Here is a 22,640-nt window from a genome sequence, read left to right as displayed (position 1 = left end):
ATATCAGGCAGTGCACTGTCAGGTGTGTGTATTTCCAGGCTAGGAAACATCAAATATGTTTTAGCATCCATACATTTAAAATGTAGAAATAAAATCAAAGAATTAAGATATGTCTATTTTGGTAAAGAAAAATGCATATATATTTTTATTATGTTCAAAATAAATAGATGAACTTTGAACCCTTATACAAAATCCCTTACTCTGATAACCCAAGACTAGCCAGTAAGCCATTGAAGTGCTGGTTCATCGTGGGCATGTTTTTCTTGGTGCTTCTCTGCTAAGATGTGTATAGATTCAAAATAACAGCAGGTGACTCTGAATGGCAGCTTCTGTTGATCCCTAAGTGGCCTCTCCTCAGATGAAGAGTTGCTCCTTGTTTCTATGTAGCTTAGGGGCATTCTGCAGATTCATTTCCTCATTCATACACATTCATGTCCTTAACATTTACCACATATCATTGTAACTAGTAATTAGCTATTTGTGGGGAACATTAACAAGAACCCCTTTATGAATTTAATTCCACCATCTGATTCTGATTCTGATTCTGATTCATCCCCTGTTCTCATCTTTCTACTCTTGTACCAGCTCTCTGGACAAGCTGGTAGAAGTAAAAAATTCCATGTAAGAAAAATGAGGTTTGGGAGAGAAAAAGGAACTTTGTGATTTAGGTTGCTATTCAAAAATAGGCCTGACCTTTTTGCTTAGAATGCTCCAGGAAGGAAATGTAGTAGCTCAAATTATCCACAGACAGGGCTATTTATCTTATGTTCCCTTCAAATGGAAAGTAGTACTTGTTTGTTGAATACAGAGTTCCAAGCACTTGCTGGTTATTGTTAGTACTAGGTATCTTCAAGGGTTTTGTTGGGTAAGAGTTTATCTACATAAGAAGTCACATTATGTTTGTCTGTGTGTATGAACATATGCAAATTCATGTAAAACTACCTTGTATTTGTCAAATACTTGACTTTGTAGAGTACTTTCACCTCAGCCTTTTGATCTCGTCTTACAGCAACTTGGAAGGTGGTCAGGTAGGAAAACGGAGTCATAGAATAATTAGTCATATAATTCTCATCTCAATTGGTGACAGGGCTATATAGTAAGAGTTTAGATTAAAACCAGCTTTCCTAACTTTCCAACCAAGACTTTTCCTACTTGATTGTGTCGATTAAAAAAAAGTCCAGTAACTCAAGGGTTAAAGCAGAGTTTTAATGACTTCAGAACTGTCAGAGCTATAACACCAATTTTCACTCAATGTATATTTTAGGCTCATTTGACTGCAGTTTGGTGATGGTGGGAATAAGAAACAAAAAACAGAATGGCATTTCATGCAATATTATATAAAAACATAACAAGATCTTGAAAACCACAATATTATATAAAGAACTAAGAAAAAAACAAACACTTTCTGTACTATTTTAGAACATGATTTTAGGACATGGCTTTGACCACATAATGAATATAAGGATCAAACAGTTAATGCAGAAATGACCTTTGAGTTTAATTGTTCAACATGCATAGAGCTGAGCATTTTCTGGTCAATGTAATTATTCCCACCAAAAGTGGGTAAATGATATGCCTTTAAATCTAAAGTTAGGCTGTAGAGTTTAGAATTCTACCTTTTACCCTATATGTTTCTTTTCCTCACTCTGTCTAATATAGGTCAGTTGTACAAAAACTGTTTTTACTTAGAAATGATCAACATATTTTTAGGGGCTGGTTTGGGCTTAGTATGATTTTCTAGATCATTTATAACATTTAGCCAGGTTGAAATTTTGTTTTTGTTTTTATGCCAGTCTAAAAGTACACAAAACCTGTTTCTTCCTGGTTTTACTCATCAGTTTTCAGTAAATGACAATTTTTAATCTTTCAAAGAATATACTTTAAAATTAAATGATAGTTGTCTTTTTTACGTAATAATTTCTTCCTGCCTCTTGAAATATTTCTGTAGCCATATTAAACATTGACAGGGAAAAATCTACACACACACACACAATTCCTCTTAAATTTCCATGTATATTTTGCTAAAGATATTTGTGGCAGAGAGGAATATTGCATTCAGTTAAACAGATGAGAAGTGGCTTCTGTTTGGAGTGCTACTTTAGTCTGTAAGGAATTAGATCTAGGTCACATAAGGACAGGCTCATAAAGCCTGTCCAGTGCCACCATCTTACCTCATGTGAGGAGCATAAAACAACTCTTCAGGCTTTTATTCATCAAAATGGAATGTGTTTCATTAGGAATTCTACTCAAGGAATGAGAATGCATACTGAGAAAATTATGTAGCAATCATCTTTCCCTAACCTAAAAAATAAAATATGAATGTGGAAAAGTTCACAGCATTTCATGCCCCTTACCCTGTCCCACCCATGACCACCTGGAGACATGGCTGAACCAAGAGGGGATATTGTGGGCCCTCAATGGTCTCAATATTAAGAGTCTGTGCAATAACTTCGAGGTCCTTCTCTGATTAGCTGTGTTTTCTCATTTGCATTTGTAGGCTGGAGAACAACTGGAAAGTCCACATCTAAAAATAAACAAAGCAAAGCAATAAACACCCTCTGATCATGTTACATTTCCTTTAATGGGGCAAGTGGTAGATATTTTTGTTGAAATGATGATTGGCAAGCCAATTCATTTCATAAGATATTGAGGATGCCTGCCCTTTAAAGGACTTCAAAAAGGGGGAAACCCTGTCTTTAATCTTTATTTAAGTTTTATAAGTTATAGAGTTATAAAACTAAAGCACTGAACCCAGCTTTCACCTTGAGGCAGTTGCTGAACCTGGTGAACTTGAATTTTAGTTTTCACCATCTTGTGGGGATGAAAACAGGTCCACCATATATGTTATTTAGACCCTAGTGTATATCTGTATGATAAATGGCCCCTAAAGTTGTTCAGCGTACAATTTCATATACAGCCCTTGGTTGGGAGAGAGGTCAAAGCCCAGAGCTTGCTTAGATGAGAGTCTAATAGGAAGCTCCCCACATAAAGCTAGTATCCAAAATGGTTATGCACTCTCTAAATCACCATACCCCTAAATCTACAAGAAAATTTGTTGGTCTTGAGTTTTGGTGTTAAGAGGAAAGAACCCCTCTACAAATACTTAATAGCAAGCCAATGAGCACACATATTGGCAGACCAAATTTAAGTATCTTTATGTTCTAAGAAACCTCATGCTGATAGTTTAATTTAAAATGGTGCAGTATAAAATGTGTTCCCAAGCACCTAGCCGAATAGAATAGCCCCATCTTCAACCCAGACCTTAAAGAATCACTAAAATATTACTAAAATATATGAACTCAAGATAAAAATGAACAGAGATAGAGGGGAGATAAATAGAGATCCTCATAAAATAACTAAAAACTTGTAAGAAACATGAATTCAGAAAAAAAGAAAGAAGGAGAGAGTGAATGATTACATATAGAAACAATGCACATTGAGAGCTAATAGAAACAATAGAAGGCCAAATCAGGCCCAGAAAGACTTCCAAGCCTGCACTTTTAAGATGCAGAATTTTTAAAAAATTAGATGTTTTTTTTAAGTGATCAAGTGGGTTTTGAAACTAATAATAAAAAAGAACTTGAGATCAAAACATCTGAAAATTTTAAAACCTGATGAATGGGTTTAACAGCTAAAGAGAGAATTAATGAAGTGGAAGACAGATCTGAGGAGGTTAATCAGAATGTAACACAGAGGAACAGAAATAAAATATGAAAGAGGTTAAAAGACATGAAGAATAGAATTATAAAGTCTAACATATTCTGGTAAGACTTTCATAAAGAGTAAAAGAAAAGATTAAAGGCAATATTTGAAGATTTAATGGCTAAGAATTTTCTAGAAAGAACCAGGTAGGATAAATTAAAGAAAAACTCATATTTAAAACATCTTAGTGACTTTGAAAAACACCAAAAACAATTTGTTTTAGAGAGAGAGGCACATATGGCAGGGTGGGAGAGGAGCAGAGGGAGAGAGAGAAGAGTAAGCAGGCTCCATGCTCAGCACAGAGCCTGAAGCTGAGCTCACCACAGAGCTTCATGGGGGCCGGGAGGGGGGTGCTCTATCTTTCAACTCTGACACCATAACCTGAGCTTAAATCAACAGTTGGACATTTAACTGACTGAGCCACCCAGGTGCCCCTCAAAGACAATGGTTTTAATAGCAATCTTATTTCTCAATAGCAAATATGGAAGCCCCAAAACTATGGAATTATAATTTTTATTTGCCAAAGAAGATATCAACCTAAGTTTGTTTACAAACTGTCTTGTTACTTTAAAAGAAAACATAGTATAAAGGTATTTTTAGATAATAATAGATATTTATTAATAATAAATATCTAATATAATTAATAATATTAGATAAAAAATAATAGATATTTTTAGATAATAATAGATATTTAGATAATATTTAATATTATAATATAATAATATTATTTAGATAATAAAAGTGGAAATTTCCACCAACAGACTCAATTTAAAGATGTAATTCAGGCACAAAAAAAGTGTTACTAGATGGAAAATTTGTGCTGTAAAAAGGAATGGTGAGTAAAGAAAATGGTAGATATGTAAACAAAAATAAGCAATACAGCAATAATAATAATTATATACAGCAATAATAATAATTTAGGAGACTTAAAATTAAGACAAAAGTAGAATACAAGAATAGTGTATAATCAGAAAGAAAATGACCAGAATTAAAATGTTACAAAGTTCTTGTATTGTTCAGGAAGGGGTAAAGATAATAATTAATTTTAAACTTTGATAACTTAAGTATGCTTGATAAATGTTTAGGATAACCTAAAAGAACCCTTCTAAACTGGAGGAAGGAAAGAAATGAAATATGAAAAATATTCTATCATTATAAAAGAAAAAAAGGAAAAAGAAACAAAAAATATGTCAATTTAAAGTGATAATTAAATATAACTAATTATAAGTATCTAGCCCTAGTAAATAATAGAACTGGTATTCAAACCTAGGCAGTATTTCTTGAGTCTGTTCTCTAAAAGAATAAAAGAGTAAGTTGGTAGAAAAAAATAAAAATATATCATCATTTCTAATAATATAATAATACAATAAATGGACTTAATAGTCTATTCAAAAGAAAAAATGTTCTCAAACTGAATAAATTCCATTCCCCACCATATGTTGTTTACAAAATACACATCAAAAAAAATAAGGACAAAAAAAGTTGAGAGTAAAAAGATGTAAACATCTTTACCACACAAACACTAATAAAAAGAAAGCTAATATAACTATATTTTAACAGACAAAATAAAATACAAAAAGCATTGATAGAGCTAAAGAGTAACTATATAATATAATTTTCAATTCACCAAAGAGATATACAAATTCTAAACTTATATACACTAATAGCCTCAAAATACATGAAGCGAAATTGATAGAATTTTACAGAAAAACAGAGAAATCCATCATCACAGTGGAAGATTTCAGTGCTTCTTTTAGTAACTGACTGATGAAGCAAACAAAAAAATCTTTAAGGATATAAAAAATTTGAAAAATACAATATTGTGGACTAAATTGTCTCACACACAGACTGCCCCCTCTCTAGTTCATATCTTGAAATTTTAACATCCTGTACCTTGAATGTGAACCATATTTGGAAAGAGGGTCTTTGAAGAGGTAATTAAGGTAAAATGAGGTCCTCAGGCTAGGCATTCATTAAATATAACTGATGTCATTATAAGAGGATATTAGAATACAGATACACAGAGGAAAGACCATGTAAGACATGAGGAGAAAATGGCCATCTACATGCCAAGAGAGGCCTCAGAGGGAGTCAACCCTGTGACACCATAAACTTTGACTTCTAACCTCCAGATTGCAAGAGAATAAATTTCTATTGTTCAATCCCCCTTCGCTGTGGTACTTTGTTAGCAGTAGCCCTAGGAAACTAGTACATATAATAAATTTGGTTTATTTAATAGTCCTATATGGAACAATGAACCGAAAAAAGTGCAGAATGTTTTATTTTGAAGCAATTCAGGATATAAATTTCTAGGATGTAAAGCAAGCCTCAAGATATTTTGTACTATTTTATCATGCTTCCCATAATTTCTGATCACAGTGCAGTGAAGTTAGACATAAACAACATAAAGAACCTGAAAAATCCCCCACAGGTTTACAAATTAAGATACACAAAGGCCTAACTTATAGATCAAAGAAAAAATTATAATGGAAATTAGAAAATATTTAAGAACTCAGATTTTAAGAACAATATAAAATGTGTGTATGACACTAAAATGGTACTTATAGGAAACTTTATAGCCTTAAATAAAAGAAGAAAAAAATTAAGTCTAAAAATTAAGAAGTCAGAAAATTAACAATAAATTAAGAGAAATAATAAAGCATAAAAATTTAAAAGAAACAAATATACAAGAGAATCAAAACCAAAAGTTATTTATTTGAGAAGACCAATTAAATTTTCCAATATCTTGTAGAATGGCTAAAAAACAGAAATAACCAATATAAGGAATGACAACTGGAACAGTAATGCAGATCATAGAGATGCATAAAAGGTGATAAAAGGAAATCTTGAAGAATTAATTTTTTAAAAAGATAGCAAATCTAAATGCCCTATAAACATTAAATACATTAAATCAGTAATTCAGAATTTGCACAATCACACATTAGCCCAGAAAGTCCTATAAATCCTGTAGAAAGAGAAAAATCCAATAATACACAAACTCTTTAAAAGTATAAAAAGAAGGAATGGTTTCTAATTTATTTCATGAGGCATAATCTTGGTATAGAACTCTATAAGGAAAGTTCGAGAAAGGAAAATTATAGACCAATCTCAATCATTAACGTAGATATAAACATCTAAGACAAAATATTTGCAAACCCATTTAATAAAAAAATATTTAATACATTATGACTGCATTGGGTTTATCTCAAGAATACAAGATTGCTTTAACATTGGAAAAACAATTTATTTATTTATTTTTTTATTTATGATAGGCACACAGTGAGAGAGAGAGAGGCAGAGACACAGGCAGAGGGAGGAGCCCGATGTGGGATTCGATCCTGGGTCTCCAGGATCGCGCCCAGGGCCAAAGGCAGGCGCCAAACCGCTGCGCCACCCAGGGATCCCCGGAAAAACAATTTATATAGTTCCTCACATTAATAGATTTAAGGAGAAAAATCACAACCATCTCAACTGATGAAGAAAAAATATTTGATAAAATTTCAGACTCATGATAAAGGTTTAACAAAAAAGGAATAGAAGACAATTTTCTTAACCTGATCAAAAACCTACAGCAAGCCTTATAATTGGGATGCAATCTTGAAAGTACTTTCTCTTCAACATTTTACTGGTAGTTTCAGAAAATACAGAAAGGCAAGAAAGGGAAAAAAAATCACAAGGGATGGGAAGGAAGAATCAAAACTATCACTATTCACAAATGATATAAGCAGTTATGTAGAAACCCTGAAGAATTTACAGATAAATAATTGGAAATAGAGAATTTAGCTAGTTTCTTTAGTTTAATTTAAAATCATGTTTTAAAAAGTACATTTCTGTATGCTGAAAAATAAGTAGAAACTAATATTATTTATTCATAACTGTATAAAAATGGAAAAAGTATTCAGGAATAAATGTAACCAAAGACATATATATAAGATCTATCTTTAGCAAAGCCAGTAAGGAAGACCTAAATAAATAAAGGGATATACCATGTCACATGTTAGAAGACTCACATTTTTTAAAATGTCAATATTATGGAATTGATCTACAGAATTCTACTGCAGAATTGATCTACTGCATTTCTAAGTAAGATTTCAAAGGTTTTATTTAAATACCTTTTGTTTTAAAACTTGTCAAAACTTATTCTAAAATTTATATGGAAAAACAAAAGTCCAAGAATATGTAAGACTCCTCTGGAAAACAGGGCAGGAAGACTTGCCTAAACAGTACTGGGAATTTTTATAAGTGGGCCTGGTTGCATACAGATAAACAAAATCAGCAGTGAACCAGAACAGAAAGTCCAGAAGCTCCTCCATACATCTATTGAATCTCAAGGTATGTTAAAATCAAGACTAGAAATCACTGTGCTGTGACAATTTTCATTCTATATGGAAAATAAATGAAATTTATTTGTATACATTTAATAAATGTAACCATACATCATATCACATGATGATTAAACATGTAAATATGAAAGGTGTGTAAATGTTAAGAGCTCCTGCTCTTAACAAACTGTCCAGGATTCTAGATGTTTTTCCTCTATCACATTTCATTTCGATGGTATGAGACCTTGTCTGAACATACCCCATTTTGAGGTTCTTTGCAAGTATGATCTCTGCACGACTTCTGCTTCTTTCAATTCCTTGATAAAACTATTCATTATAACAGTCCAATATGACTGTAACTGGTTTGCCTGGCATGAAGAACATCATTTGCCATCTTACCATAGGTTGTAGGGAGACATTGTGTCAAAGGCTTTGCTGGTATCAAGATTCATCCCTTTTAGGGTTCTTCATCCCCATAATCTCCTACCCCTTAACTCCTCGTTCTTTTTTTTTTTTTTTAATTTTTATTTACTTCTGATAGTCACAGAGAGAGAGAGAGAGAGAGAGGCAGAGACCTAGGCAGAGACCTAGGCAGAGACCTAGGCAGAGGGAGAAGCAGGCTCCATGCACCGGGAGCCCGACGTGGGATTCGATCCCGGGTCTCCAGGATCGCGCCCTGGGCCAAAGGCAGGCGCCAAACCGCTGCGCCACCCAGGGATCCCCACTCCTCGTTCTTAATGTCATCAGCTTTATTTTTTTTAATGGTTTCTTTTTTTAAAAAAAAGATTTTATTTATTTATTCATGAGAGACACAGAAAGAGGCAGAGACATAGGCAAAGGGAGAAGCAGGCTCCCTTTGGGGAGCGTGATGTGGGACTTGATCTCAGGACCCCAGGATAATGAGTCAAAGACAGACTCTCAACCACTGAGCCACCCAGGCGACCCATGTCATCAGTTTTAAATGTCACTTTCTCAGGGAAGCTGTCTTTACCTCATCTGTTGGTTTGCTTTGCTGGGGTGTTCACAGATAACTGGTTCCTATTTATTATCTTGCTTCTGTTACTTGTTACACTGTATCACAAATCAAGCCCTCTAGTGTTTATTATCACAGCCCCCATGCTTCTTCTTTAGTGTGCTTATTTGTAAATTAACTAGCTCTTTGTGTCATTATTTGACATATGTCTCCCCATGTCCTTTGTTTGTTGTAAAATCCAAGATAACAGGGACCATGTATTTCTTTTTTCTAGCTCCTACTGCAGTGTCTACAAATATTAAGTGCTCAATAAATGTTTGCTGTGGAAAAATTATCTTGATAAACCTGCCTAGTAAATTTGTTCACTGAACCTTTGTAGTGAAAAATTGAAGAAACTTTGGATCCACTTTGAGCTGCTTTTGGGGTAGCATTCTGAGCTGACTCACTGCTTGCTTGATATATTCATATGAAGAAGAAACAAAGGACTTTGTATTAATTGGTTCTAAGAGTTTTTTCCCATGAATTATTTTTAGAAATGGGTTCCTTTTGGTTGGGGGTAAGGGGGTAGGAAGGAAATTGAGTGGGGTTGGTGAAAAGAGGGAAGGTGAATTTAATCTCTTCCTTGTGCCCTTTTCCTGGGCAGCAATGTGTGTTGAATGCTAAAGAGCAAATGTAATAAATGTCTCAATATCTTGGCTGAGAGCAAGAGTCTAATTACAAGCCATATGGCCTCTTCAATCAATGGCTGTGAATTTATTTGGGTTATATCCAGGTAAGTAGCAAGAACATTTAACCAATCAATAGATTTTTCTATCACTGAATCTCATATTTTTAGATCCAAGGTCAACACTATATATTCTTCTCTTTAGATATCTTCTTCCCTCTCCTTCCAAAAAAAAAAAAAAAAAGAGGAAATCATGATTGCACAAAAAATCTTCAGGGTTTAACTGGAGTTTTCACTCCATTGCCTTCATTCAGTTTGGAAAAAAAACCAACCAACCAACCCTGAATTTAGCTGTTGTATTCTTGGTTTGTTTTACCAAGGTGTTTAGAGACAACTGGTTCTCATTTATGCTCTTGTTTCTGTATCTTGTTACTCTCTCTCTCTCTCTCTCTCTCACACACACACACATAGACACACATAGACACACATGTAGACACAGAGTCCCATGAAGCAGAGTACCTCAAGATGGTCTACAAAGTTCTCTTGTCTAGTATTCTGATTTCATTGGGTCTTCAGCTAACAGAGGATGATAGGGTCTAAATGAGATAGTTTTAAATATACAAAATTTCACAAAGTGGAACAACAATTAGAAGTTCCACTTCTAATTTGTGAACATGTAAAAGCAAGATAAATCACCTGATATCCATTACCTTTATCTTTCAAGTTTCAAATTTTCCAGGATAAAAGAAAGAGGGGCAATGGTCTCCCCTTAGACACTTTCTTTCTTTTATTTGATCCTGTTTGATTCACAAGAATAATAGCATTTCCCTGTGTTCCTAGGATCCCACTGGGAGTATATTTTTTTAGAAAGAGATAGATATCAGTTTATAAGTTCTATAGGTTCTAGCTAATATTGAAGAAGCCACTGGACTTATCCCTTTTATTTCCTAAGGGTAGACGCTGGATTATATCCATGCAGATAGTTGAAAGAGATACAATAACTAAAGCCAATCTTTCCTCCTTACTACCAGTCCTACCCTGTATCACTATTATCAAACAGAAACTGGTACCATTTTATAGCATCAAAAGGTATCTTAGGCTTTAGCCAGTGTGAAGGAATAGGCATGTTTGAAATATGCACTTACTAAAAAAATCCAAGAAAAGTATAGACTTTAGACATAAAACTAGAATTATTAAGCTATCTCAAGGCAGGTGAAAAACATTTTTAATGTTCTTTTTAAATAAGTTAGTTGGTTTAAAGAAGAGTTTGGTATTCTAAACTTGGATTTTCATAAGTTAAGAAATATCTATAATATTATATACAATGTGATATATTGTATCACACATAATATTATATATTAAATATATATAATATTATATATATAACTTAAAAGTGAAGTTTGAGTGTTTAGTCACAGAATTCAAATCAGAAATATATTCCTCTAGTTAGCTCCTGTTCTTTCTTCTTTGTTAGTCTAGTTAGGCATAAGGAAGCAACAAGTATTAAGCAGCTATAATTTGTATTAAGCAGCTATAATTTGTATTCTGGAGAGAGGATAATCTCATATTAGTTTTACTATACTTTTTATCTTGGCATTTCTGGAAATTATATTCAGAATAATATAAGAAGTGCTAACCATGCTTTTTTGAAAATTAGTATTCAAATATGAAAAATAAACTTTTCAGTTATAATCTTCATATATTGGCCAAATCTCTAAGCACAGTATAATCTATAGCATAGCATTTTGATTGATAATTAATAAAAAACCCTTGTTCCACCTACTTCTCCCCCCACCCCCAACCATCTTATCATCCTTTCAGTTCTCCATAAAGGCAGGTATTATGCTCTGGAGGCAGTTTGTTCTATTCCTTACCAGTGAGTATCAAGCTTGAAATAAGGATTTGTAGTCCATACAGAGAAATATTTTAGCAATACTGGCTACATAAGTATCAAACCCAATGCAAAATGAAAATGTGGTGCACCTGATTCAAAAGCTAAGAATTTGAAGATCATGACAGCAGAGCAATAAACCAAGTGTTGTAAATCCTAGTCAGTGCAATAGAGCAAGAAAAATAAATAAAAGGCATACAGATCGGAATAGAAGAAATAAGACCATTTCTATTTGCAGATGACATAATTGTCATCATAGAAAATCCAGAGGAATTCACACACAACAATACAAATTAGTAAGTGAGCTTAACAGGAACACAGGATACCAAGTTAATATACAAAAATAATTGTAAATATTTGTGATGAACAATTGGAAACCCAAATTAAAAACCAATGCCATTTACAGTAGCTCTCCCCTAAATGAAATACTTGGGTACCCATTTAACAAAATATACACCATCTCTGTATGCTGAAAACTACATTACACTCATAAAAGAAATCAAATGAGATGTGAGTAAGTAGAGACACATGCTGTGTTGGTGGATTGGATGATTCAACATAGTAAAGATCTCAATTTTTCCCAAATTAATGCAAATTTAATGCCATTCCAATTTTTCAAATTGGTATTTTTTTGTAGATTTTAGACAACCTGATACTAAAATTTATATGGAAAGGCAAAGAAACTAGGAACACCAAAACAATTTTGAAAAAGAACAAAGTTGGAGGAATCACACTAGCTGATTTTAAGACTTACTTTAAAGTTGCAGAAAGCAAGGTGGTCTGTTATTGGTAAAGGGATAGACACATAGATCAATGGAACAGGATAGAATCCATAAATAGGTCCATAGAAATATGGCCATTGTTTTTTGACATGGGCAAAGACAATTCAATGGAGAAAGGATAATCTTTTCAGCAAATGGTGTTGGAATAATTAAATTCCATTTGCAAAAAAAAAAAAAAAAAAAAAAAAGAACACAAGAAAGCAACCTCTGTTCACCACAGCAACTTCTTGCAAGACACATTTCCAAGGGCAAGGGATACAAAGGAGAAAAAAAAAACTATTGGGACTTCACCAAGATAAAAAGCTTCTACACTGCAAAGGAAACAGTGAACAAAACTAAAAAGCAACCTACGGAATGGGAGAAGATCTTTGCAAATGACATATCAGATAATGGGCTAGTACCCAACATCTATAAAGAACCATCAAACTCAACACCCAAAGAACAAATAATCCAATCAGAAAATGGGCAGAAGACATGAACAGACATTTCTTCAAAGAAGACATACAAATGGCCAACAGACACACGAAAAAATGTTCACTATCACTCGGCATCAGGGAAATACAAATCAAAACCACAATGAGAACCTCACACCAGTCAGAATGTCAGGAGACAACAGATGTTGGTAAGGATGCAGAGAAAGGGGAACCCTCTTACCCTGTTGGTGGGAATGCAAGCTGGCATAGCCACTCTGGAAAACAGTATGGAGGTTCCTCAGAAAGTTGAAAATAGAACAACCCAGCAATTGCACTACTAAGTATTTACCCCAAAGATACAAATGTAGTGATCCAAAGGGGCACCTGCACCCCAGTGTTTATAGCAGCAATGTTCACAATAGTCAAACTATAGAAAGAACCCAGGTGTCCATCGACAGATGAATGGATACACACACACATGCATATACACACAGGAATATTACTCAGCTATCAAAAACAAAGAAATTTTGCCATTGGCAAGGATGTGGATGGAACTAGAGGGTATTATGCTAAGTGATATGTCAATCAAAGAAAGACAGTTATCATATGATCTCACTCATGTGGAACTTAAGAAACAAAACAGAGGATCATGGGGGAAGGTAGGGAAAAATAAACAATGATGAAATAAGAGAGGGAGCCAAACCATAAGAGATGCTTAATCATAGGAAACAAGCTGAGGATTGCTGGAGGGGAGGCAGGTCAGGGGTTGGGGTAACTGGGTGATGGACATTAAGGAGGGCATGTGATATAATGAGCACTGAGTATTATATAAGACTGATGACTCACTGAACTCTACCCCTGAAACTATAATACACTATTTGTTAATTAATTGAATTTATTTATTTAAAATTTTCAAAAAAAATTAAGAGGAAATGCTTAAAAATGGGTTATAGATCTAAATATTAGACATAAAACTATAACACTTTTTGAAAACATTGGAGAAAATTTTCATGACTTAGGGTTAGGCTAAAAGTTCTTAGACATGATGTTAAAAGCATAAGCCACTGAAAAATTTGACACCTTTGTAATCAAAATTTTTGCTCTGTAAAGAAGCAGCAAAAAATATATGTAGAAATGATAATAGTTTTATAAAACAAAACCCCATAAATATTTACACAAAAAAATTTAAAACTGTTATCATCCTTGGAGAGCTGGTACCAGGAGGTTGATGTAAACTTGCTTTTGACTCTGTATCCTTCTGTGGTTGTTAAATTTTTATTAATATCTCTTACTTGCATACAAGGTCTCAAAACTCCCCACCATTGGCAGCTTTCAAATGAGGTTAGGCAGCAGTCAGCTAGAAAAGTTGTGGGAAGGTGAGGGTTAACGACTTAGATTTTGTCCAACTCTGAAATCCTAGGATTTTGTAATTATATACAATGTAAGATTGTTAAAAACTCCCTATGTGAGAAAATGTTTGCCATATTTTATTTAATTTCAGAATCATTGAAAAAAAAAAAACCTTAAAGCACCAGGGCTCACCAATACCTTCTAATGGACTCAAATCTTGATATATGCGGTTTATCATTTGTCATGAGTAACTTGATATCTTAATGATTAGTAGCTTCTTTCAAGTATATTTTCTGTTTTCTTAAAATTTATTTGAGAGAGAGGGAGAGAGAGATCGATCATGCACAAGCAGGAGGAGGGGCAGAGGGAGAGGGAGAGAATCTCAAGCAGACTCCCCCATGAGTCCCAACTTGAGGCTTCATCTCATGACCCTGAGATCATGACCTGAGCTGAAACCAAGTTGGAAACTCAACTGACTGAAGCACCCAGGCACACCTCAAGTGTATTTTCTTAAACAACTTTAAGTGGGTCTCCTTCTTTTGCAGAACAGGAGAATCCACATTCCATTTATTGATCACAATCTAGAAAGCATGGTCTTCACATGGAATCTGGTTTTTCATCTTTACAAGCCCTAACTTAACATTAATTTTTATCTATAAACTATATTAACTCTCTGAATTAGTGAAGTAAAAATCTGAAACTCGTTCACCTAGGTGCAAATAAGGCATAAATTTTCATAATGAAATGTTAGACTGAAAAGCATGGTGAATTTACTTGCTTCATTACTCCATCGTTAATGAAATTTTAGCTTCAGGGACCTATATCTGTGTAGATCTTTCTGAAGGCTTTTTGCGGCCCTACCAATGTGCTTATATTTTTGTATATTTGCAAAAGTAAGATATTTTTATCATAATCAGCAGAAACAGTGTCTCTTTCTACTTTGATTTCCCTCTGTCATGCTTTTCTTCTTGATGAGTGGCAACAGAGGGGCTATGGATATTTTGGGGATTCAGTTAAGGAGAAATAGAGTTAAGGGATAAGTTTTATTTGAATTTAGTGTCCTATGTTTTTGTGGTTTGCAGTGTATAGTTAATTATTGGTAGCCATATTGGCATAGGAGTAGCTTAAAGAATCCTCTTAGAGCTCCCTATGCCAGTTCACTTGCTGAGGAAACATGAAAATCCACACCAGAGGTCAGGCCACCCTGTATGAATGTGCCCAGGAGGCTCTGATACTGAAAATATTGAGTGATGTAGGGGCAAAAAGTTGGAAATGTAGAGACTTAAAAAGTGATCTGTGAAAAAATTCTTCTAAATCTTACATCTTATATGTAAAAGACTAGTCTTCTCAAATTTAATAGCTATCCCTAAAAATGTAGACATTATCAATAATGAGCTGTAACACCAAAAGAAACTTTTCTGTTCTACCAATGTGAGAAAACAAATTTTGATCAAATACACTAGAGAAAAAAAAAACAATTATTTTTCTATTCTTCCTACAGAAAATGATATTCCAAAATTACTGTCAAATGAAGAGACAAAGAATAGTACATCCAGAAGGCATAGAGGGAAAGTATTATAGAGGTGTACCAGGCTGTTAAACTATTGCTATTTTGTTTTAAACTTTCTCATATTTGTAGTATTTTTAGTTTTTAAGCTTTGCAATTTATTGTGATTTCCCTTTCTCATTACAAATAAATATTTGCTTTCAGAGCTACTTTTATGTTTATAATTTTGTGCTTTATTTTTGGTAAAGAACACTGCCCAAGTTGTGTAAGTATCAGGCCCTACAAAATTTGGATCAATTCTGCATAGAGCTTTTAAATATTTGGGCATAGAATAAAGCTTTTCCTTTGGCTTAAGGATTCTTAGTAACACAATCAAGTGAGATCATGCTTTACTTAGTCTAGAATATGACCTCTGCAATGGAATTGGTAACTCTGAGGTGTCAGAACTGAGAACAGTGAGAGGCACACAGATTTATCACCAGTCATCCTGCAGGAAAGAAACCTGGGTGGAATTTGGCACTGAGTATACATTTCTGTTCCAGAAAAGAAAACTGCAAAGGAGGTCTGATGAAATGACCTGGTAGAGCTTTTATCTAATTTAAAAGAGGAAAGACTTTGAGGCTTTTCAGAGAAGTGTGAAACAGTGGAGTTTGGGTATCTATGTTCAATTTACCTAGTTTTGGTTTCTGCACTATACAGGAAAAGTTAAGGTTGACATTGTGGATGATGATGAAAATACTCTCATATCTCACCTGCCCCTTCCTATTTAGTAATTGAATAGTGTACTGGATTGATGGATGTTATGGGAGATCCTGTAGACAACAGAGCTAGTTAATGTGATCTTACAATAGTTTATCTCCCTTGCAAAGGCAGAAGGGATTAATGTACTGGGGATCATCATTCTTAAGGAAATTATGCAAGGTCACTGGCCCTTCCATGGAGAATTTATACATATATATGTAAATATATATTTATAAACATATGTTTATAAATATATATAAATTTAACCCATTTTTAAATATAATATATTTAACCCATTTTTAAACATATATATATTTAACCCATTTTTAAGTAGTACTGCTTGCTTGTTCTTTTTGGCATGTATGTCCTCATTAAAAGATTGATTGTCCTTTTTACATCCCAAATAAGGTAAAAGGCAATTATAATTATATTTCATCATGGGCCCACAATTTGTTTCCAGGAGTAGTAATAAAAATTATTAGAGTAACCCCCTGTTTGCTAGACTGGCCATCCAGTGGTCTCCATAGAAAGGGGTCACAGGTTGCAGGAAAACCCCTTAGTCTTCTCTGACTCCCAGTCCTAAAATGATCTGGACTAAGTACAATTTACAAAATTGAAGACTCCTTCCTTCAAGCTAGAGTTAGGGTGCATCACATTTGATAGGGAATAAAAGGTATATGGAAGGTTTTAGATAGTCTCTGCTGCTTGATGTCATAGAAATTCTGTTTCATTGTGATCAAAAGAATCAGAGTCCAGTTCAGTCCAGAGAAATGTACCATTCCTAATTTCAGCAATTCTGACAACAATGGGCCACTGTCTGAATTATCAAGTGATTCTTTTATTTGGCTGTCCAGGGTTCTTTGTGATTTAACGATAAAGTCTATAATGCAGAATAATTATACATTCTATAGGAGAAATTTATAGTGGGATTATGGCTGCAAGACAGAGAGGACAATGGCAGATTTGACTCCAGCTTGTTTACACAAAGGCATTTCCTGGAACATATGAAGTATTCCTAGTGTTGTGAATTCTGTGAGGTTTTATCTTTCCTTATATTTTTTCTTTATCATTTCTGGGAGGAACGAACTTGAAGAATCAAGTAATATTTATGATCATGTATACACATAGACAAACATGTAGAGGTAGTTTAGCAAAGCAAATAGTCCCATTTACGAAGACAGTAATCTTGATGCTGGTTGAGGCTAGCTCTGAATGTGTGGGTTTGAAAGAAAACTATGTTTCCAGGGAAGAAAGATCACCCTTACCCTAGTTCTATTCAAAACCCATTATCAAGTACTCAGAAAGAAGAAAAGTCAAGGGTTGTTGACTTTTTGTGATGTCCATTCCCTTCTATATGAATAGAGATCCTAAAGTAACAGGCTTGGTTCTTGTATCTCTGAGCATTCCCACTCAAACCTCCCTGAACCTAGAGCTCATACTCTCATAACGAGATCATGAATTGTACTAGCTTTGCTTTGTGATCAGCATATTTCGTGATTTTTTTTTTCTCATGGTGTCAGGTTCTGCTTTTCTTTGTGGCTAGGAAAGGGAACTGTCCTTTCATCCTCTCCAAAAGTGGTACCAAAGATGACAGTCATTGGGATTCCTCTCATTGGGTTGTTGGATCTCTCTCACTTTAGTGATAACCATCATCAGAGACCTCACACGTGATCAAGCCTGTGAAGGGAAACCCACTAACTCTCTCCTCATTTTACTCTACCTTTTTCCATATCGGTCTTGATCTGCTCCTCAAGATCCTCTGGGGACACATAAAAGTCCTCTTCTGGCACCGATGATTTGGGTCGGCAGCGTCCACAGCAGCAGTTGCAGCAGCAGCATAGGCAGCAGCAAAAATAACAGCCAGTCAAGAGTCCAATGATGACAAACAGGGTCTAAGGGAAACAGAAGCAAAGCAAAATAGAGGGGAGTGGTGGTAGGGTGTGGGAGAACCCCAGAAATTAAGTGTGCTTCCATGTTATCTTCAGAAACCTAAAGATTTTGCAGTTCACCCTGCAGACCACATATTCACCCTCATCCTTATTGTAGCTTTTTAGTTACCTTGGAAACAAATTCCTTATGAAGTTTTGCCTAACAAGTTCACAGGAAGTGACTTGTAGCCTAAGTAATGAAGTGTTTATTCATAAGCTATAGTGGTCATTATTAACAGTAGAGCAAACAAAACAACAAACAAACAACCTCTACAGGTCAAATGAGCTAACCAAGGAAATTGACTCATTCTCGCTGAAGAACTGCTGTTGATAGCTCTCCCTCCCACCTCCACATTTCTCTTAGTCACCAAGTCCTGCCAAAATCTCCTGCACACTCCCCCCGCTTGTCTCAATCCTGACTGGTAGGACTTTAGAAAGGTCCTGTTATCTCTGTCTTTAATACTTCAGTAGCCTCCTAACTAGCCTCCCTGCCAACACTCTTGCCTCCTGTTCTACTCTGCATATTGTTGTGGAAGCTTTCTGAAATACATGTACTTTTGAACCTATGCGGCAACTTTCCTGCCTCTCAGGAAAGGCTTGAACTCCTTATTAATGGTCGTATGGCTTCCAACCCTTCTGTGGATTAGCACAGCCCCCTTCCTGCCATGCTTGCCATAGCTTTGCTATCCCTGTGGATTCATCTGCCCAGGGGGCCCCTCCCCTTTCCCCAGCTACCTAAAAAATGTCTTCCCTGTGTTTTGGATTCATGTCAAAGATCCTCTCACTGACATCTTTCCTGAATAGTTTCTCCCTCCATCTTTCCTGAATAGTTTCTCCCTCCTTTGTGCCCCAGCTGTACTCCATATACATTTCTACCATGTTTTTTTTAATTGTTATTGACATTTTAGGACATTGATCAGTTTATAGGTCTGTCTCACTTTAGGCTGAGCTTCTTGAAGGCTAGAACTATATGTTAATCATCTTCCAGTCCCTCCTAACCTAAGAATTTAGTACCTGGTGTGTGGAAGACAATAAATACCTACTGAATTAATGAATGTGTGAAGTAATTAATAGATAAATGATTTGTTCCTCCTAGTGAACGGCCAGCACCAGGATTTCCCCACAAGCATATAAAAGGTTTGCTTATTAAGTCTGCCGTAGCTAAAGATGAAAAGAAACTTTCCCAACCTCCAGTTTTAGTTAAAATAAATCAAATTTTGTTAGTGGAGCAAAATAAATTTGATTTTTTAAAAAACATGTTATTTGAGATAGGAAATGTTTTATACATATTTGAATCAGAATGCAGATTTTATCTAAAAAGAGCAAAGAGAATAAAGATTACCTTGTGTATACAGTTCTTCAGTAACTTAAGGCAGAAATCTTTAACGTTAATGAACTTCATTCACCTGGTTCATCGTGGCTCATCCCTGCTACCTAACCCACTATCCCCTCTCTCTGACTTTGGTTCCTGTTGTGGGATGGAGCTTAAAGTGGCTTGGAGCAAGGAAGCTTTAATTACACTCTCATATCTATAATCTTTTTGCTTAGTATACTCTACATTTTCATAGACTTAAGTAAATTACCCTGAAAAACAGAACTGTGATACCCTTCTCCTCACCAACTGCCACCAAAACCCTCCTGTGCAGTATTCTTGAGTTACAGCCCCAAGCAGCACCTCCTTTCTTTGACTACTTTTGTCCTTGTCTTTATGATGCAATTCCTACATTTTTCTCTTCTCTGAAAATTTCATTTAATTCATGTACTTTTTTGTTCTTTATCACAACTAGATTGTTTGCCTGTTGGAAAATAACCTTGTCTTATATACTTACAATGCTTAGTACACTACTGGGCATAAGTAAGAGTCCAATATTTTTGAAGTACATATTTTAAATGGTACAATAAATCATTCTTGCAATGCATACTTAATACATGATCACTATGTGCCAGCTATTCTTTTTTTTTTAGATTTAAAAAAATTTTATTTATTCATGATAGACATAGAGAGAGAGAGAGAGGCAGAGACACAGGCAGAGGGAGAAGCAGGCTCCCTGCCGGGAGCCCAACACGGGACTTGATCTCGGGACTCACAGGATCACGCCCTGGACCAAAGGCAGGCGCTAAACCACTGAGCCACCCAGGGATCCCCTGTGCCAGTTATTCTAATGGGAACAGTGCAGTTAGACTTTGGACATAACCAGAAGAAGGAGGCAGAGTTTTTTGTAATCTTATTTTTAAAGACCCACATCAGGAATCATTTCGTATATTTCTTATACCGCTGGACATTGCTGCTTTTCTATATGAATTTTGATCAATTTTGTCAACTTCCTCAGCAAGCAAATCTATTCTCATTCTTATGTAGGCCAGCCTCAATATGCAACCAGGTGCTAGTGTGTAAATTATCTACAATGCCAGATTTATCTTCCCATGGAGAGAATGTCAGCTCTGAAGGTTAGGTTCCCAGGCAAGCCCATTAAAACCCACATTGTTATATGAACACTCAATCTATCATACATGACATTGTCAGTGTGTACACTCTCATGCTAAGGTTCACATCCACTCAGAGGGAACTTGTCTCCCTCCCAGGTCTTCAACAATAGAAAAAGGAGGATTCAGTGGGAATGTCACTTATCTTGAGGAAAAGAAATTTTGAAGACTGCAGAAGACAAGGGAGGCATCAGGTTGCAGATTCTCCATGCTTATGTACAAAAATATATTTTCTCTCCTTCTGCATACATAAAAGTTTCCAATTTAACAATATTTATTTTATTGGAAGAAAATAATCAGAATCCTACTGAACATACAATCCCTATCTTTGGAGATCTGTAGTTTTTTAAATTATTAATTAATAATTTGAATATGAATGTGAGTTCATGATTTCATAAAATGTATGAATTATCAAAAAATATGCTGATGGTCTATATGTATAGTTTATGTGTAAATACGCTTTTATCAGAAGATAAGGATATTAAAACTCATAAACAAATACATAACCACCACCAAACATCCATATACTAGGTATTCCTAGGAAACCACAAAAATTTACTGTCAAAAGTCAATTCTGATTGCACTAAGTCCTTAAAAACATTTCCTTCTTCTTGACTAGATATTCTTTTTTAAAAATTTCTCCCTCTGGGGCAGCTGGGTGGCTCAGCGGTTTTGCACCGCCTTTGGCCCAGGTCCTGGAGACCCGGGCCGGAGTCCCACGTCAGGCCTGCTTCTCCCTCTGCCTGTGTCTCTGTCTCTCTGTCTCTCTGTGTCTCTCTCATGAATAAATAAATAAAATCTTTAAAAAAATTTTCTCCCTCTGTGTCTCTTCACCCTGTCCAGCTCTACTTAATTTTCACTCCATTCCCCCTGCCCCGCATTTCCTTCTCTACTACTTGAGGTCATGTTCCACGTGAGCCTATCACATAACTAACATGCATTCTCCCAAGTTCTATATTTGCTCATGTAGCTTATGTTATTGATAATAAAGTACATGGCTAAATTTGTCCTATAATAATTTACCAACTACTTGTCACACTATTAAATTATTTTTGTTTTTGAGCAATGAGTCAGTTCTTAATTAGTCATTATGGGGAGAGGGAGGGCAGTCAGAATTAACCCGAAGCCTCAAATTCAATTATAATTAAAGTCTAGAAGTATTTTAAGTCATGCTGTATTTTAGAATTGTTTGGTGAGTTAAAGCAAAAAAAAATTCTCAAATAACAGCTTTCAGTTGAAGTGATATCTTTATTTACAAGAGTTATAGTAACTCTTATTATATAGTAACTTATTACTATAGTAAGTAATATAGTAACGTTAGGTTTTCTCAGAGATGGAGTCTAAAAGAGTGAATAATACCATGATTTTTCTAGGAAATTGTTTTTAAAGAAAAAAAATTGGTTTACCTTTGCCCACCAGCTTGACAGCATGAAGTAGGTGTTAACATTTTCATCTCCGAATTGTTCGGCCACATAGAGTCCCAGAGATCCATACTTGTCATATATGTTTCTCTTTGACATGTCGGTAAGTATCGTGTGGGCGTTGTTGATTTCTTTAAACTTATCAGCAGCAGCTGGATCATCTGGATTCTTGTCTGGATGGTGTTTCAGGGCCAATTTTCTTTTAAGATTAAAACAAAAGTGAGGAAAAGTGTTATTTGACAAGAACCGCAATGACACTTTAGGAGGGGCAGTGTTCATTTGTACATCGTTTTTACACGCAATTACTTTGAAATGATAAGTTTCACAAAAATGTTGATGTAACTAAGCAAGTTTTCATCAGATGCTGTCTCTTGTTTCATTTTTTTTAAAGATTTTATTTATTTATTCATGAGAGACACAGAGAGAGAGAGAGAGAAGAGAAGAGACACAGGCAGAGGGAGA

The 22,640-nt window shown here is 34.9% G+C and overlaps 1 protein-coding gene across 4 annotated transcripts in view; it reads right to left on the bottom strand.

Annotated features, from left to right (window-relative positions):
- Window positions 1-1,473: 1,473 nt before the first annotated feature.
- Window positions 1,474-22,640, bottom strand: part of DNAJC5B (DnaJ heat shock protein family (Hsp40) member C5 beta) — an 82,097-nt gene continuing 60,930 nt past the window's right edge. For 3 of the 4 annotated variants that reach the window (XM_038579409.1, XM_038579411.1, XM_038579410.1), the window contains exons 4-6: window positions 22,164-22,377; window positions 18,066-18,237; window positions 13,821-14,104 (exon numbers count right to left, since the gene is read on the bottom strand). In XM_038579409.1, coding sequence (XP_038435337.1) covers window positions 13,836-14,104; window positions 18,066-18,237; window positions 22,164-22,377 — 655 coding nt within the window. In that variant the 3' untranslated portion in view covers window positions 13,821-13,835. Of the gene's footprint in view, window positions 2,525-13,820; window positions 14,105-18,065; window positions 18,238-22,163; window positions 22,378-22,640 lie in introns of those variants that run through there. The other variant, XM_038579412.1, reaches the window with a different exon arrangement.

The sequence above is a fragment of the Canis lupus genome, chromosome 29 (assembly GCF_011100685.1).
Source record: "Canis lupus familiaris isolate Mischka breed German Shepherd chromosome 29, alternate assembly UU_Cfam_GSD_1.0, whole genome shotgun sequence".
NCBI lineage: Eukaryota > Metazoa > Chordata > Mammalia > Carnivora > Canidae > Canis > Canis lupus.
This window is presented reverse-complemented; position numbering and strand designations above follow the sequence as displayed.